A 17,314-nucleotide genomic window follows, 5' to 3' on the forward strand; every position below is an offset into this window, starting at 1 on the left:
GGAAGCACTATTAAGCTGTGAAAACCACCATTGCTTTATACATTAGAAAAATACCTGAGTTGCAAAACACAAGTTACTACAGCTTAAAAGAGAGAAAACCACATCAACTTTGAACAGTTTGTCTTTATTATTAGACTTTTGTGTTGTAAACACTGAAAACTGCAGCAGAGGGCAAGTGAAAGAAGCAACTCCATTTATCCTTTTGCATGAATTGGTGCATAGATTGAAATGTTTAGGGAAAAAAGAATTCAAGCAAACATTTTAGCATAAGCTGCTTTCTCTTTCTCCTTTTGGGCTTTTATCTTCTGCTTGATTTTGAGTGTTTCCGTCTGGATAGCTGCTCAAAAAGAAAATGACAGAGTTACAGTAATCTCTTTACATTAGGTCTCCTCATAGGTTAACACCAGGTCACTGCTGGAACTTACCTATGTTATATTTCATAAAACTGCATTTAATCTTTGATTAGGTCAGATACTAGCAGCAAAAGCCTTGTCCCTTGCTTTGTGTCAACTAGTAAGGCAACCACATAGAAGAGCATGCAGCAAGAATGGTGTAGGTGCCAATACAGAACTTAGGAGATAAAAATGTCACGCAATTAGAGGAGGAAATTAAGCTAGTAAGAGCCCTGTGAGATACAGACATAGTTCAAGAGGAATGCTGCTGACCTACATAAGCAGGTTTTCCAGTGCAACAGAAGCATCACTGCTGTATAAAATCAGGTTTTCCACCTCAGTGGGTTCTCTGCTTAGCGAACATCAGTGTTTAAGAAGCTAGCATTTTAGGCATCACAGTGGTATTAATTCCAACTGAATACTGCCCTGGATATTTTGCTAAATTCTTAAGGGAATTTTTAAAGAAACAGCTTATTTTACCTTTATCTTCAGGGGCTATTTCATGAGCCTTTTTAAGATCAGCCTTAAATAAAAGAAAAATATAAATTAATGATCTGACAGAACTTTAAATTTAAAAAGACAAAAAGAAGTGATCATTACCAGTGCTTGATCAAGATCTTTTATTCCCTGCCATCCTTGAGCCCGTCTGTAGAGAGCTTTAGTATTTGCTGGATCTATTTTAAGAGCCTGTAAATTTAATAAAATTGTCACATTAACATTTCTTATACTTCACAGCCTCCCATCTCCACAAATGGCACAATTCACACCAGCAGACAATCTTCACAGTTGGTTTGAGGGTAAGCTGTCAAAACATTAACTGTGTAAAAAGGAATGCTATAATGCAGCACACTGAATAGCAAGTAATCAGCTTCAGTATGGCTGCAGCAAAAGTGGTCTTTTGTGAAGGATGAGCACACACAAGGCCCAAATGGAACAGCTGCTGTGTGTGTATATATAGAGAGCTGTCAGGGCTGAGGAGTTGCTGCAGTTCAAATTATCCTAACCTCAAGTCTCACAGGGCATCTCTCTATTGCAGCTCCTTCCTTCGCACCAAAACCTCCTCAAATGGCATCATAAATAAAGAGATTTCCTGTAAAATTTTTTTCACTGTGGGCTAGAAAAATACATGCAAGCAATCCATCTCATCGTGCTTCAGGAACTTTGCCAAGTTCCAGTCATTATGCCTTTTTTAAGCTCAATGTTTTCAATAATGTGTATATGGCAGCTCTAATATGACAATATCAAAATAGGAAATACAGTGGCTGGGCAAAATGATTGTTCCACTATTTGATTACTTTGATCATTTTTTTCAAAATACCTCGGATAATTTGGTCAGCTAGCTGTTACCTTATCTTGCCTGTGAAGATCACATTTTTACTGCAGTTAGTTCTATAGTGTGTCTTTAATTTAAAGAATATAGCTTCTCAGTGTTTAGAGGAAATGTCTTCACAGCAATGTGTTGCTTTATTAATTTAATTTACTAACCTTAAGTCATTAATAGACAACACACCCATATTTTCTCAATCACTTGGGTATTGTCTGTTAATACAAAGGAAGTGTTACTGTGGGTGCTCCTATTGATCTGCCTGCTATAAAGCCTTCAGCCTCTTCTGTGCTAAGAATTAGTCTGGATTGTATACACAGAAGCAGCATTCTTTGGTTCTACCTTGACCATTGTGCTTACAGCTATTTCAATGCAAGGTCTGTTTGAACAGGTTCAGCTGTTCATAATTCATTATTTACACCAAACAATGCACGTATTCCAGGCTGTTAATTTAAACTGCTTTTGGCCTTGTGAAATCATAAAAGTAAAAGTGTACAGTTTCTCATTAACAATTACCTAGAACTTTACTAGCTAATTTTAGGAAACTGATGTTCTGATTAAAGCACTGACACAGTTATGGGACATAAGCTAAATGACTTACAGAAGTCTATTATAGCTATGGAGTTGCCTTCATCTAACAATTGTTTACTCTTAAAAAAAGGAAGTGCGATTTTCTTCCCACAATGGCAAGTATTATTAGTTATATTAATTTCTACCTGTAACACTTTTGTTTCAGTTTTTACCATTTTCTAGGTGACAGATAGCACATTACACAATATTTTTCCTATTTTCTTCTTTCCTCATTCCCCATTTGTCCATTCTAAATATAGGTTTATGAAAGTTTTCCACCATCAGCAAGCTAGAAAGCAAGGCAGCATTCTAACGACCTCACAGATAAGGTGAGACTCCTGCTTTCAGCACAAGGCCCTAGGAGATGCTGCTCAGGATCCTTTGCTAACAGATAAGAGCATTCTTTCCTCTGTTTCCTTCATATTATTGGAGTTTTACTGAATTATTTAAAGTTTCCTCAAATTTACTAAATTTTCACTATGCCCATGTCATGGTTCCTTTTTTTTTCCCTTTAATTCTGCTGGTTTTCTTTTTTTTCCAGATTTATCATTTTATATACCTTGTTTCTTTCTTGCTATTTAGTCATTTTATTTCACTATTAAGCCTACCTGGAAGGTTAGTTATTTAGTTAAAGTCTCTGCCATGAATAAAATACAAGGCCATCAAATCGAGAGGCAAGTAAAACATTTTGCTCATACTTGTCTTCCAGAGAAAATTATTCCTCTTTCACTGAAAACAGTTTAACTCTTTGTAATGTAAGAAGTAGCTCTACAATCCAAACTGACAATGATCTGCATTTTTTATGGCAGTAAGCAACAGCCCTCTTTTGTTTGTTTCTAATGATTCATTTCAATTTCAGAATCTTTTTTAAAAGCCACATATTGGAAAGTTAGTACTAACTTCACCATGAGCTTCTACTTGCTTACTTTCAAATCTTAAGCTTGTCTGAAGACTTTAAAAAAGCTTTGTGGTCTTGTGTCTATACAGGCCAATTCTTGACCAATATATTAAACATTACATTTACCTCTGAACAGCTGTCAATGGCTCCCTGCCAATCTGACAGTTTTAGTTTGCAAGCACCAATGTTTAGAACACAGGTCAAAGCAACAGTCTTTAACTTGGGTTTGTCTGCCTCCTCTGCCACTTCTTCAGAAGCTTCTACATACCTGCAGAAAAACAGATTCATACACAACATGGATGAGTGTTGCAACTTCCATTTTGTCCTGCCCTTAGCTATCTCTCCACAGATATGTGTGAACCAACCTATCCACACTACTTCTAAAGCAGCTTCAATTCAACTGTTACAAATCCTTATTAAACTAAATACATAAACCCCACCCTAAAAAACCAATCAACTCGCACTAAGGAATGTTTTCCTGTAACTCTTAGTCTTCCACTGTATTAGCACATTCTTTTTCTTAGACAAATGCACTATTCTACTGCAGGAAAACATCAGAATTTATCTCAAGTTTATTCTCAAAAAACACACTGCTCATCAGTGCTAGAAAATCAACACCACCACTGCACCTTCCACATTCACGAGAAGCTTCATCTCTTCTTGAGTTCCCTCAATAATCTTTTAATTAGCTTAGGCATTTGTGGCTAAAATCTGAAGCTAACTTTACTTTGTAAAGGAGTGTGGTTTATGAGCATTAGTAACACCACCTTCTTCCCACTGTCCTCATGACTTTTCCTGAACTTCAAAACTGACGTTGGTTAAGGACAGAGCCACAGCAGTTACTACATCTCTGTTTTGAAAGCACATTTCTTAATTTACAATGTGCTAATGCTGTCCAGTTTTTATTTCCAGTGGCAAAGGTCTGCTGTGGTTACAAAAGTTTTAACTCCTTAATGGTCTATTTGATAGAACTTCTCTGAGTTTTATTTAAAAAACAAAAATTGTAGTTGCATACATTCACATTTTAAGCATGCTATGAATTAATGTAGTCTTTGCAGAGGAGGGCCTATGGAAGTTCGCTTTTTGCATGCCCTGTCTTTTTTGTTGTTCATGTACAACCTTTGGATGACAAAAATTAGCAATACTTAAAAAGTAAATTAGAAGCTTTGTGCTTCTAAATTAGATGCAGTCCCAGTGCTTGTTCCACTTGCTGAAGATGAGAACAAGAAGAAAGAGCAAACATCTAAAAGGTAAGGAGAGTTATAACACAAATCTGTATTATGTTCAAAACAAATGGAACACATGTATAATATTTATAAATCACACCAAAACATTAAAGACTGCAACCATTCTGGACATAAGGTTAGAGCTTCCAAGTTAAAGAAATCAGTGAAGTAAGTATCGAGGGAGATAATAGGAAGTAATACTTTGTTTTAAAAAAAAGGTGTCAATTCTAACATGGAAAATGTATTTTTTAAAAAATGCTAAGAAGCAATAAAACAAGAAAAAGAACAGAAGATTATAATGGTTACTGTAGGTGAAAAGAAAAAAACCATTTTCAGATGGTGTGCCAGGTGGATTGTACCTAAGCCATGGGATACCCTGGCAAGAGCTATTCTTTTCCTATCAGTTCTAGTGAAGTGCCAGGTAAAGGCCACCATCCTACACGAAGTATTAGGTTCTAAGCTGCAGTTACAGGGCATGTCCATAAAAGCATGGCCTATAAGGAAAAGCTGGAAAGATCAGATTCATTTAGTCTAGAAAAATTACTATGATTTTCATCTACAAGGACAAATAAGCACCAAAGCAGCTCAGACAGGAAGAGCTTTCACTGGGTGTGCTTAAAAGTCAGCAAGACACCTAACTGGAAGGGACACCTAACTTTTACTGTACTTTTTAGCTGCCATTGCCCAATTTTGCGATTTGAAGAAAGTATTTCCTATATTCTTTGTGTCTTCTGCTATGGCCACAATCTTGTATACCTGGCATTTACTTAAGAATGGGGAGAGAAAATGGACAGATACAACAAAGGTCCTTCAAGATGCATTACAGCCTTTTTTATGTACAGTTTCCAAAAGGTTTGCATAGAAATCCCTTTTATTTTGGGGTTTCTGTTTCTATAATGGGCTTTTTGAGGGCAGGTTGAGACACTGCCTCTTGGGTTAATATCTGCAATTAAAGGATTCATTTTATGGTTCAGAAAGGTGACATTTATTTGAAACCCAGTCTGCTAAAATCTCAGCTGAAGCATTAAATATGCCTGATTTTTTTTCTTACATTTTTGTCATTGTTGCTTAACCAGTGATCATTAAGAAGGCTGGGATAAAGGTCAGTAAGTATAACTTTATTTTTAAGAGATGTTCATATACTTAAAGCAAAAAGCATGAAAATATGAAAGGAGCAGTATGGAAGCAAAAGCAGAAAGACTATGATTTTGAAGGCAAGTCTGAATTATTCATGAAGTGAGGATGATGGTATGGACCCACAGAAAAAAAAAAAAACAATAATGAATGAGTAAGGGCCACATTTGTCTTTTAAACTTAGCAATTTCCTAAAGCTACTGCTTTTTATAAATCATAGAAAATCATTTCCCTTCCTTGCTGTCCATTAACTACCCTGGATTCTACTATGCTTTTCTTCTCAGGTATGTACCAGCACAGTGGCAGTATTATAAAGAGTATTTAGGCAGTTCTCAACAATACTTCTTACCTAGCAAAGAGTAGAAGACTTACTTGATTATGTAGCTAAAAATCAACCAGATGTTTTCAAGATTCAGAAGGATCTTTGTTTAAAAAAGAAAAGAGAAGAGCACTGCACCAGGCACCTTTTAAAGGCACAAATCATTGCTTAATAGTGGTGTTCATTTGGATTACAGGAACTACCTGATTGAGGGATGAGAGCCTTACCGTAAACTTTTACTATACTTTTTAGCTGCCATTGCCCAATTTTGCGATTTGAAGAAAGTATTTCCTATATTCTTTGTGTCTTCTGCTATGGCCACAATCTTGTCAACCTAATAAAATAGATGGGAAATATAAAGAATGAATGTATTTATGAAAGAAGTCATGAATTAGCTAATGTTTAACAGTACGATCCCAGGCCCATTCTCTTTCAAGGTCTGTAAGATCTCAGAACAGAAATACTCCAATTTTAAACAAAATACTAACTTCAAACCACTTCTGTAACACAAAGATCTGAAAGATGAAATTCCTAGTGGCTTTCCTACAGTATAAAGGGTGAGAAAATACTAGAGAAGACAGAGTAGTGCAATTCTTTTCCCTAAATGCTGCTACCCACATAGAGCTATATATAAAGGTGTTGACCATTATTCAAAGAAAAGAAGATAAATTTACAAGCAAAGTATTCAACCAAGACTGCCTTATTCCTGATGAAATGTTGTCTTCTGCTTCTCAAAACAGTATCACTCACATGAACTCTGCACACGCTCAAAGTGGAAGTCATGTCAACACAATTCTCCTCTCTGGACACTTAACGTTATCAATGGAAGGAGAAAAGAACTGCCTGTCTTTAGCAAGTCCATAATTTCACTTCCACAACTGTATACACGTCAAGTTACTTCTCTAGTGGTAATTATAAATAGTTTATTAATACAGCTGTTTATTCTACCCTACTAGAATCAGTAACCTTGGCAAAAACTGATCAGTGTGAGATCAATGTCACCATGGTTTCTGTAGTTGGTTTACATGAACAAGTTTTAAGTTAAAGGGCACAGACACCTGCCAACTTCAATTCTGCACCACGTCAAAGGCTATCCAAAAACATTTTCATAAGTTGAAGTGCTTCTCAACAGCCAAGGAGTTTGTTTTCTAGCACAAGTGGATTTTTACTATTTTAATTCTCTATTTGGAATCTACTCATGCAGCCCCCTTTTCTTCCCTCTCTCACAAATCACTGTTTGACTTACACAATTTGTCTAGTTCACCTACATGAGAAATTAAAACCTTGCAGAAGAGCTGCTTTCACCAGTCTGCCCCTAACTCCCAACAACAGATCTTCTGCAGGTTTAAACAATCTAAAAAGTAAACAACTACTGGGAATAATGAACAACTACCTCTGATGCAGAAAAAAACCTTTTTAAAAGGCCAATCCTTTATTTCTAATAAGTGGGGCAGAGTCTGTTGAAGGGTGAGTATTTTAAAAAGTGTGTAGATAACAATATTAAGTTAGTTGTCTGCAGGATGGAGTACTAGTAATTGCAACCTGACATTACAGCACAAACAGAAATAAAAAGAAATCAAGAATAGAAAATAAGTATGACAATTTTAAGTGAGATTTTTGTTATTGGGGGAAAAAAATGGGCTGAAATTAGCACTGAAAAAAAGAGATCACAATCCCTTCCCACACAGCCTTCTCTTTCTTAAAATGGAATGTCACCATTTAACCAGGACCTCGATCCATCCTTAAGAAAAAAGCTTAATGAACATCATTACAGACACCACGTAACTCAGATCACCTACAAGTCTTGAAATCTGTAAAATACCCAAGAGGAAAAATACTTACATCTTTCAAGTCTACATCTGAATCTTCAGGAAAATCTGGATGAGCATCTCCAGATCCATCCTGGGGAGTAATTCCCCAGTCATCTCCTTCCTTTAGCTCTCCACATTCGGCGATGACACACAACTGAAAAAATGAAGTGTAAATAGTAGTATTGCTTATTAAGACAATTTTTAAAAAGGCAGTAACTTCCAAGTGCTCTTTGAAATTTTTGAAAGTCCATAAAAAGGCTTTTTCATCTGTTGTTTGGGTGCATTTATTTCAGAAACCCATCACATCATTAGCCTATCCTCATCAAAAGGCTTTTATCACACCAAGTGTTGTGTTCAGAGGATCAGCATTCCTAAAACACCATACCCACGCTTCACGGGGAGGCTGGAAGAGGAACTGGCAGCAAGCTGAAGTGCAGCAAAAAAACAAGACATGGAAATTCTACTACATTAGAGAAGATGGTTCTTTCTTCAACTGCCAAGACTTTTAAAGTTAGAGGTATTAATTCATCCAACACCCACAAGCTGCTATGACCTACACACCAATTGCTTTTTCAGAAACATGACTTCTGACATAAAAATTATAAGAATTACATATCATTTAGGTGGGATTGTGAATTCCACCTTTTCATTTCATCGCCCATCCTACACTTCTGGCAAAGGCTTCCACCCTCACAGCTGTGTTGAACAATAAATGGTTTGTGCAAGGAAAACGTACAATGCAAGAACAAAAGCCTCTTAACAAGGACAGTAAAATGGAAATTACCAGTTAGTAAAAATAACTAACATTTAATAGTTCTAAATATTACACCAGGAATTTAGAAGAAATGATTATACATCATATAATGAAATAATAAACATCATCCCTCAATGCTTTGCATTTTGCTTACCTTAGCAGGATTTTCTCCTTTTACTTCAACATTTTCTAGTAATTTAACTACACCCATTCCTTTGATCACTTGGCCGAACACCACATGTTTCCCATCCAGGTGAGGAGTAGGCACCGTTGTAATAAAGAACTGAGAGCCATTAGTACCAGGTCCTGCATTTGCCATGCTCAGCAGACCTGGTTTGTCATGCTGCATTGGGGGGGAAAAGATCACCATCAGCATTTAAAACATGTTATAAAACCATATGGAAGGTTCTGTAAGGCTGATCATAAGCATAGCCAGGACAGCCATAGCAACTTGGTAAACCAATTACATACAGGTGCCAACTAATTTTACCCACCATGACTGAAGAGGGCAAATGCTCAGCTCAGGGTCTTTACCTGCCCCCTACCAATCCAGCAAGCACAGCCACGTGTTAATGCTGTAACACCTGTCTGCTTCTACACTCCACCCCCTACACAGCTCAGATCACCTGAGAAAGGAGTGAAGTTCCTCACTGAATTATTTAAGACCACTGGCCTTAAGAAATGAGGTTAAACACTACTGAAACCAACTTTAACGTTGAGCTGCTAAGATGGGTATGTAATGTGAATTTTATAAGGGCTACTCCCACGAAGTCTGGTGTAGAACTGTGGAGTTTAGAGGACTGTGGTCTTTGAAATTCATGATTTGGTGATTTTGTTTGGGGATTTTGTATCTCCTTCACTTTCCTAGAGACACAGCTTTTAGTCTGTTGGGATTTTTAACTATGTAATTGTTTTGCCACTTAAGCCACGAGGCCTCAAACTAAAAGAAAATTCTTAAACAGTCTAATGTAAGAAGATACTGTTTATCCTGTTTCTTGCAAGAACTTTTTCCTTTTTTGAATTACAACTTTTCTTGTCCTAGTGCATAGATTATTCTGCACTGCAAAAATCTATTTTTTCTTATGTGTTGTGAATGTCTTGTTTAAATGGCATAACCTAGCCATGAAGATGTAATTCTCCCCAAGTTGGTCTGGTTATTAAGTGCAAGGAACTCCATTTAATGTAAGTGAGGATGTTATACCTAGACACTGGTAGACATCTAAAGCATTCATGCTGTGGTACTGTTAAGAAGCTTGATACTCTGGGAAGGATGATAGCACAGAGGACATAGAAACAGATTTCAGAGCTCAATGAGAGGTTGATTAGTTTGAGATAACAGTCTGAGCCTGGTGTATTTAAGCATCTGCTTTTTCCCTACATTCTCTACCAGTTTCAAGAACCTGCTGTTTTGAAAATTGTTTTCCCACGCAGTGTTTGGATTTCCATAGTGGCAGGGAGACCTCCCTGCCTGAACTGTTCATCTGCTCATAAGGCACAGTAAGCCTGAATCTTTTCAGTCAGAATTTGGCTTAGGAACTCTGGGAAAAGGTTCTACAGCTAAGAGCCAGAATCACACTCAGCCAACAGAAAGCTACTGGAATCTTGGCTTTATCTGTTCTAACCTTGAAACTTGCCCTGGGAGTCAGAGATGGCAAATGACAGAGGAACCTGTGTCCCAGAGCAAGAGAAGGCAGCTGGTAGGATTGCAGCCTCCAAAACAAATATCTGACACTTTGCATTGTAGTTGCTGGCAAACAAGTTAAACAGAAGGGTTACCCCACAGCAGTTCTGCAAATACCATTTGAGGCTGGTCACTGCTTCACTGCCTAAGACCTGTAAACCTTAGCTTCCCACCCCCTGCCTAGTTACAGCTAGTGCTAGACAGCAATGGTTTGTAAACAAAAAAACAAGTCACAGTAAGTTCTGGTGTAGCCTTATACCTGCAGGTTTACCTTTTGTCTGTAAAGATGTGGGGGGACAAGTTGGAAATTACAGAGAGCAGTCTGGTGCTTTCAGTCTCCCCACTTATACCCAACTCCATTTTGTCTGGGACCAACTATCAATTTTAGTCCCAAATTATGAGAGTCTCTATAAAGAAAACTGTTGTCACTCATGAATTTTCTTGCTGTGTTTTGAAAAACACTGCAGACAGATGGAGTGTCTTTTTCATTATGGTTTCTGTGGTCATTTTGTAAGCTTATAAAGCAAGCAAAAAAATCTGGACAAAATCAGATTCTCTGACAGATCCAAGGCTTGCAAAACTATGCCATAGTAACAGTGCTTGGGGTTGTGTAAGCTGGGTGTTCCCCAACAGCAGGGCCATTAGCTGGAGAAGTGGCATCAAGAAAAGCCTAGTGGGATTGATCTGAGATGATAAGCTGACTACTGACAGAAGTTTTGCAGTTTACTGCAATTTGCAACAGTCCATGCACCCAGCACAAGAAGAAACAGTTCCAGTGTCCTCAAACATCAACAAAAACAACTCTTTGTTTTCTGAGATAGTGGGTGAGAACACTGCAGGGCTGCTGGATTAAGTGCAAGAGCCAGTGAATTTCTACGTAACAGAGACATTTAAACTCCCAGTAAAATCCTAAGGTACTCGGCAAATGGATAACAGGAATCAAGCTCTTAGACTCTGTACAGGATCCAAATGGGTTCTTCAACATATCTCTGGCACTTTGACAACATTTGTTAGAGCTGAGAAGTACAGAAATTGGAATCATTTGTATCATGTTCATAACTACCTCCAGATCTCAAAGAACAACCAAAAATGTAAGGACACAAAGTCATCTTCAGGGATGTGACCCTGTGACAGTACCAATGAACAGACACTGTTAGCAGCAGTGCTGTGGGCACAACCAAAGTGTCAGACTTCAGAGAACACAACTGGAATTATCTTTGTGAGGAACACTGGAGTCACATCTCCAGTTTGTGCTCCAAACTTAAGTCCTTTCAGTCCTGTGAGGAGTGGCTGAGGGAGCTGAGGATTTTTGAGAAAAAAATGTTCAAGGGTGACCTCATCATTCCCTACAACTACCTGAAAGCAAGGTGGGGGGGGTCAGTCAGTTCTCCCAGGCAATCAGCAACAGGATAAGAGGAAATGGCCTCAAGTTGCACAAGGAGAGGTTAAGGTTGGACATTGTGAGGAATTTCTTGACAGAAGGGGATGGGCTGCAGGGAAGTGGTGGAGTCATCATCCCTGGAGGTATTCAAGACCTGACTGTATATAGCACTTAGTGCTATACTCTAGCTGGCAAGGTGGTGTTTGGTCAAGGCTTGGACTTGTTGATGCTACAAGTGTTTCCCAACCTAACAGACTCTGTGATTTTGTAAGTCTGATACAGGATTTTGTTATCTGATTAGTGGAGGATTGCTGTATTTTCTTCTCCTAAAATAATGTTTAGGGGCAAGTACAGCTGCAGTCAGGGCTTTGCTTTAACCATGGGACAGTGATATCTCTAAGTTTTTCAGTCAGTTTTGCTCATATGCTACCACACATAACATGATATGTAAATGGTTAGTGCTTATGCTGACAAGTCTTATTACTGCAGCAGGAGTAACATCACTGAACATCACAACTGAATAGAACCAGTGCTTACAACAGAATACCTGATAATGAAAGTTTTCATCTTCAAATTTTTCACCATATATACTTTCTCCACCTGTGCCATTTTGGTTTGAGAAGTCTCCACCTTGAACCATAAATTCCTTAATAACTGTAAGAGAAAACAGTTATAAAATCTATCAGCAAGGCACAAAAGCACAAGGAAAAAAAAACTAAACAATTCAAAGATGAAAAGCAATCCTTGTCACCAGCACCTAAATGGAACCAAAATCCATCTTTTATTTACCAAGTCACCTAAGTACTCCTTTTCAGTTATGTGGATATCACTTGATATTTAAACCTTTACCTGAAATTCATTTCAACCTGTTTACAACTCAGAGTAAACTAGTTTTGCAAAATTCCTACTAAATTTATAATTTACTATTATCATTGCATGGTAAGAACGCATAATCATTCAGAGGATCAAAAAGTGAAAAACTTTCCTTCAGTAAAGTTTCTTTAACAAGTACTTGAAATATTTTTTAATATTATTTCAATGGTAGACAACTTTTGTTACCAATAGGAAAACAGAGGATTTCCCAGAACTTACTCCTGTGGAAAGGACATCCTTTATAATGGAGAGGTTTTCCAGTGGTCGGCCCTGTTCCTTTTTCTCCTGTACACAACGCACGGAAATTCTCAGCAGTTTTAGGTACAACGTCAGCAAATAATTCAAAGACAATGCGTCCAACTGAAATGACAAAGAGAGAATAAGACATTTTTAAGTCTTGTCCTTGGCATGGCAATGCATTGAGCATTATATGTCAAAAGAAATTAATGTTTCAAACTTTATTATTATTATTTTTATTTAGATTACTATTTGATTTCCATCTTAGGGTTACTCCATGGCAATTGCTTGTGGAGTTACACTGGGTTTTTAGCAGCGTTATTACTAACAGTGAATTCCCCTGTCAAGAATAATGTAGCAGGAATAAAGGCAGATTCTGCCAAAAACTAATGAAAATGCCAAACACATTTTCTGCCAAAAAAAAGGTGTGTGGGAAATCACACCACATATACTAAAGCTAAATTATGAATTTTAATATGCACATTTATTTTATGTAAATTTTAGTATATATGTAGTTTGTTCAATCAAAAGTAGCTACAATACAAAAAGACTGTTTTGTGGAGACTTTTAATTCATAAAAAATCTCCTGCTAAACACATCCCTTACCCTTACTCTCTTAAACCTGAATTTTACTAAGACACAGTGATACACTTTATATGCATATGAATAATGGCTATTTACAATTGGAGACACCACAAGCAATTGTTTAACAATTGCTGTACATGTTTTAACTGAAGGGAATTAGACTTGAGTAGCAAACAGATCCTGTAATTGCTAATAAATGGATTCTGTGCTGAATTGTCATTCCTTCACTAACTGGCTTCTCACAGAGCTATTTCTCACTCCTAGCAGCCTCCATCAGTTGACGCTCCTGTTTTCTCATCAGCCTCACAGTCAATTAATTAACATAACTTCACTCTACCGGTAGCTAAATGTAAATATATTGATTCTAATTAATACAGGAATGAAAACAAATTAGACAACTGAAAGTCAATAAAAGGCAAATTATCTCATAGACTTTCTTCTTTTATTCTTATGATAAACAGAATGAATAAGTGAAAAGCAATATCCTGACATGATTTAGGTAGTCTCTATCTTTTTCCATGTAAAATTTTTAAACCTTTCAAGTAGCATCCCAGCTAACTTGCTGTTGTTTCCTTATTTCGATTTTGACCGTTCGCCCAGATTTTTGAGTGACCTCTGGCAGCACTGGCGCTGCCAAGAGAACCAGGGCTGCGGTTTCCCCGAGCTTTCCCCGCGCAGCCCCCGCTGCCGGCCAGGCTCGCCGTGCTGCGGCAGCTCCGGGGCCCAGGGATGGGAGCCGGGGGGCAGCTCCAGGCGAGGCCGCGCTCGGCACGGCGCAGCACGTGGAGAGCGGCGCGGGAGCGGCCGCACACGTGGGCAGCGCCGGGAGCCGAGGCCGGGCAGCGCCGACTGCCATGGGAACGCCGTGCCCGACCCCCGGCATCGCCCCCGGGGCCCCCGGCCGGGTGCCTGTGCTGCCATGTTGCCTTTCTCGCCATGTTCCCCGGGCCTGTTCGCTCTGCCGGGGGAGGCCCGTTCGCGGCGGGGCACCCTCCTCCTCCCGCTGCCGGGGCCGAGCGCTCGCAGCCCGCAGGGCAGCGCCCGGCCCGGCCCAAGGTCCCCCCACGTCCTGAGCGCTGCGGCCCGGCCCGGCCCGGAGCCGCTCCTGCAGCCGGGCCCGGGCCCCGCGCGGCCCGCACTGCGCCCCGGCCCGGGGCGCTCGCCCGGGCTCCGTCGCGCCCCCTCCCCACCTCGCTCGCCCCCGATGTCCACATCGAAGAAGGCGCGGGGGTTGCTGGCCTTGCCGGGCCGGGCGACAGGGGACGGGTGCGACATGCCGCAGCTGCCCGCTGGCGCGGTGGCTCCGCCCGCTCGGCCGCCCGCGATCCCGGCCGCCCGCGGGTCGGGGCCGCTCGGCGCTCCTCCCACCGGCGGGGGCGGGCGGGCGGCCGGGCCCCTGGAGCCGGGAGCCCGCGGGTGGCTGCAGCACTGGCCCGCCCCTGGTCCTGCCTCTCGGCGGCCTTAAGTGACTCGGAGCTAATCCGCTGAGAAGGAGCATTGCTTTCTCGAGGTTACACACACGCACGAGGCCTGGAAATAGGGGGAAGGAGAGAGATTTTAGGTTTTGCCGGGGTTTGTATTTTATGAGAGAAATGGCAGGCTGTGTGAAAAGTGGTGATCCGTGGTAAAATGGGCAAATTGTCCGAAGTGACTATTATCCCATAAAGATTAAGAAATCCAGAATAACTCCAGCCTTCCTAAGGTCTGAAAACGAAATATTTTTCCTCTCAAAGGATGAATGTCACAATAATTGCTCCAAGGCAAACAATCTCTTTCGGACATTTGTGTTGACTAATGGACGTACTATCAATACACTTGGTTTGGGCTCCTCAGGGTGTTCCTTGATTCCCAAGCAGACGAATGGTGCAACATGGCCATGTCCTGTACTCAAAGGCATCATGGAGACAAGGTACCTGTGGCAAAAACAAGAGGCAGAAGAGTTCTGGGGTCTGACTTCTGCAAAGTTATAGTCCTTCTGGGAATGCTGCTGATCAAAATAAGCCTCTTTATTTCTTGGACTTCTCTAATCCATCCCAGAAACCTCTCATTCTTTGATTCCTTGTGTTCTCCGAAGGCTTTCTCCTGTAATTCATGTCTATATGTCTGGACTTGAGTGCCATCAAGCTGGTTTTCATCTCTCTCTCAGCATGTTCTCAATATTGGATGTGTCAGAGGGCAGTTGTAATTCCCAGATTGAAAGAAAATATAAAGTAGCATTTATATTAATCACTGCAGTCCATATACTGCATTGTAATCATTCCCACACATCTGTACAGATGTTGGGTGGGAGAGGTGATCGGCACGGAGTGCTGTTACACATTGCATCTGGGAACCCTTAACAGAAGGAAAAGCCATCTGCTACCATCTGGGAACACTTAGTGAGAAATCAGTGGAACCACACTGAGGCATTTCTCTCTCTGAGCCAGGTCATGCAGCTGTGTCAGGGATTTCACATGCTCCACGATGTCAGAGGCCACCAAAGCTTTGAGTCATCTGTAATTCACGAGGCATTTGGCCACGGTCACTGGCTGAGATATTTTTATCATTATGCTTAGCCTAGATGAGGTGCAGTGGTGTGGTCTCACACCAGCAATGAGCACTTGCCACACTGTAAGCCAACCATATCCTGGACTACATTAAAAGCAGTGTGGCCAGCAGGGCCAGGGAGACTATTCTGCCCTTCTGCTCTGCCCTTGTGACCCCATCTGCAGTGCTGCACCCATCTCTGGGGTCCCCAGCACAGGAAGGATGACAGCCTGTTAGAGAGAGTCCAGAGGAAGGACACCAAGATCATGTAAAGGATGAAGGGATGATTACAGGACCTCTTCTATGAGGAAGGGATGAGGGAGCTGAGATTGTTCAGTCTGGAGAAGAGAAGGCTCTGGGGGAGAATTTAATGGAGCAGCACTTCAGGGAGCCTATAAGAAAGACAGGGACAAACTTTTTAGTAGGGCCTGTTGTGATATGGCAGGGACTAATGGTTTTAAACAGAGGAAGGGTCAGTTTAGATTAGATAAAAGAAAGAAAGGTGTTACGATGAGGATGGTGAAAGACTGGAACAGGTTGCCCCAAGAAGTGGCAGATACATCGTTCCTGGAAACATTCAAGGCCAGGATGGGCCTTGAAAAGGTCTGCACTACCTAGCCTAATTGAAGATGTCCTTGCTCATTGCAGGGGAGTTGGGCTAGAAGACCTTTAAAAGTCCCTCCCAACCTAAAATATTCTATGATCTCAGTGAGTCAGTTGCTAGCCAAGTGAGTAGAGTCTATAAGAGATTTCTGTAGCAGACAGCAGAGTAAAGTGTGTGTTGTTGGTGTGTGTCCCCCGCAAGAGCTGTTGGCAGCTTCCTCTCAGGAAGAAGCAATGATTCATTCTTCCAGGAGTAGACTTATTCAGTCCCTACAGGCTTTTTTGCTGGTGAAGTTGGAATAGTCTAGATTCTAGATGAGTAATTCTTTTTACACTAGTTGCTTGGAAGTCCCTATGTGCAACGTCCTTCAGCAGTACAAAGAAAGATGCATCTCATGATAATTTGGAGATGTGAGCTGAACAAGAGAGAAATCAAGTGATTTTCTCAGTGTCAGTAGGAGATTCTGGAAAATATGTGATCTGAATTAATATCTCCCAAGCACTGCAGTAGCACAATTAGTTTCATATTAATTTATAGTCATTCACAGATTATAAAAAACAAGCATAATGTGACTTCTGTCAAGAATTTACTGAGTGATTTCATGTTCAAATTCATACATTAAATTATACACTGAATTTATATACAAATAACTTCTTACAAAGTCAGACTTCCATTATGAAGTCCTCTAAAATCTGTTTTCAAGCAGTAAAATCTCCCATGATCCTCTAATCCTTTGTGATCTTGTAATTTAAAAGTATTTCTTATCACCAAAATACCTCTTTTCTTTTGACACTTCCAATAGTTTATGTAGTAAATGCATGTAAAACAGTACATTGAAAATACTCACTATAACTGAACTGTCTGTTAATATTTTAATTCACATATTTATTTTTCCACACATACAGGTTTCGCTACCCAGTAAAGTAGATCGAGTATTATCAATGGATAAATGAGCTGTGAGCCCTAAAATCCTGAAGCAAATGGCTTCAAGTACAGGTC

General features: G+C 40.1%; 1 protein-coding gene across 1 annotated transcript; it reads right to left on the minus strand.

The window, feature by feature from the left end:
• Positions 1-105: 105 nt before the first annotated feature.
• PPID (peptidylprolyl isomerase D) lies at positions 106-14,564 on the minus strand. The gene is made up of 10 exons (XM_054633101.2): positions 14,376-14,564; positions 12,583-12,723; positions 12,038-12,144; positions 8,583-8,771; positions 7,706-7,828; positions 6,091-6,197; positions 3,311-3,452; positions 993-1,079; positions 873-915; positions 106-337 (listed from the first exon to the last, which is right to left on the minus strand). The coding sequence occupies exons 1-10, from the start codon at positions 14,458-14,460 to the stop codon at positions 249-251; spliced, it is 1,113 nt and encodes a 370-aa protein (XP_054489076.1). The 5' UTR covers positions 14,461-14,564; the 3' UTR covers positions 106-248.
• Between the last annotated feature and the right edge of the window lie 2,750 nt (positions 14,565-17,314).

The sequence above is a fragment of the Agelaius phoeniceus genome, chromosome 4 (assembly GCF_051311805.1).
Source record: "Agelaius phoeniceus isolate bAgePho1 chromosome 4, bAgePho1.hap1, whole genome shotgun sequence".
NCBI lineage: Eukaryota > Metazoa > Chordata > Aves > Passeriformes > Icteridae > Agelaius > Agelaius phoeniceus.

Excerpts from the sequence above, each read along its gene's own strand:
- PPID (XM_054633101.2), bottom strand. The coding sequence starts at position 14,460 with ATGTCGCACCCGTCCCCTGTCGCCCGGCCCGGCAAGGCCAGCAACCCC. Across the intron at positions 12,724-14,375 it reads GGACATCGGGGGCGAGCGAG|TTGGACGCATTGTCTTTGAA; the intron begins GTGGGGAGGGGG and ends TTGTCATTTCAG. Across the intron at positions 7,829-8,582 it reads AAGGAGAAAATCCTGCTAAG|TTGTGTGTCATCGCCGAATG; the intron begins GTAAGCAAAATG and ends TCATTTTTTCAG.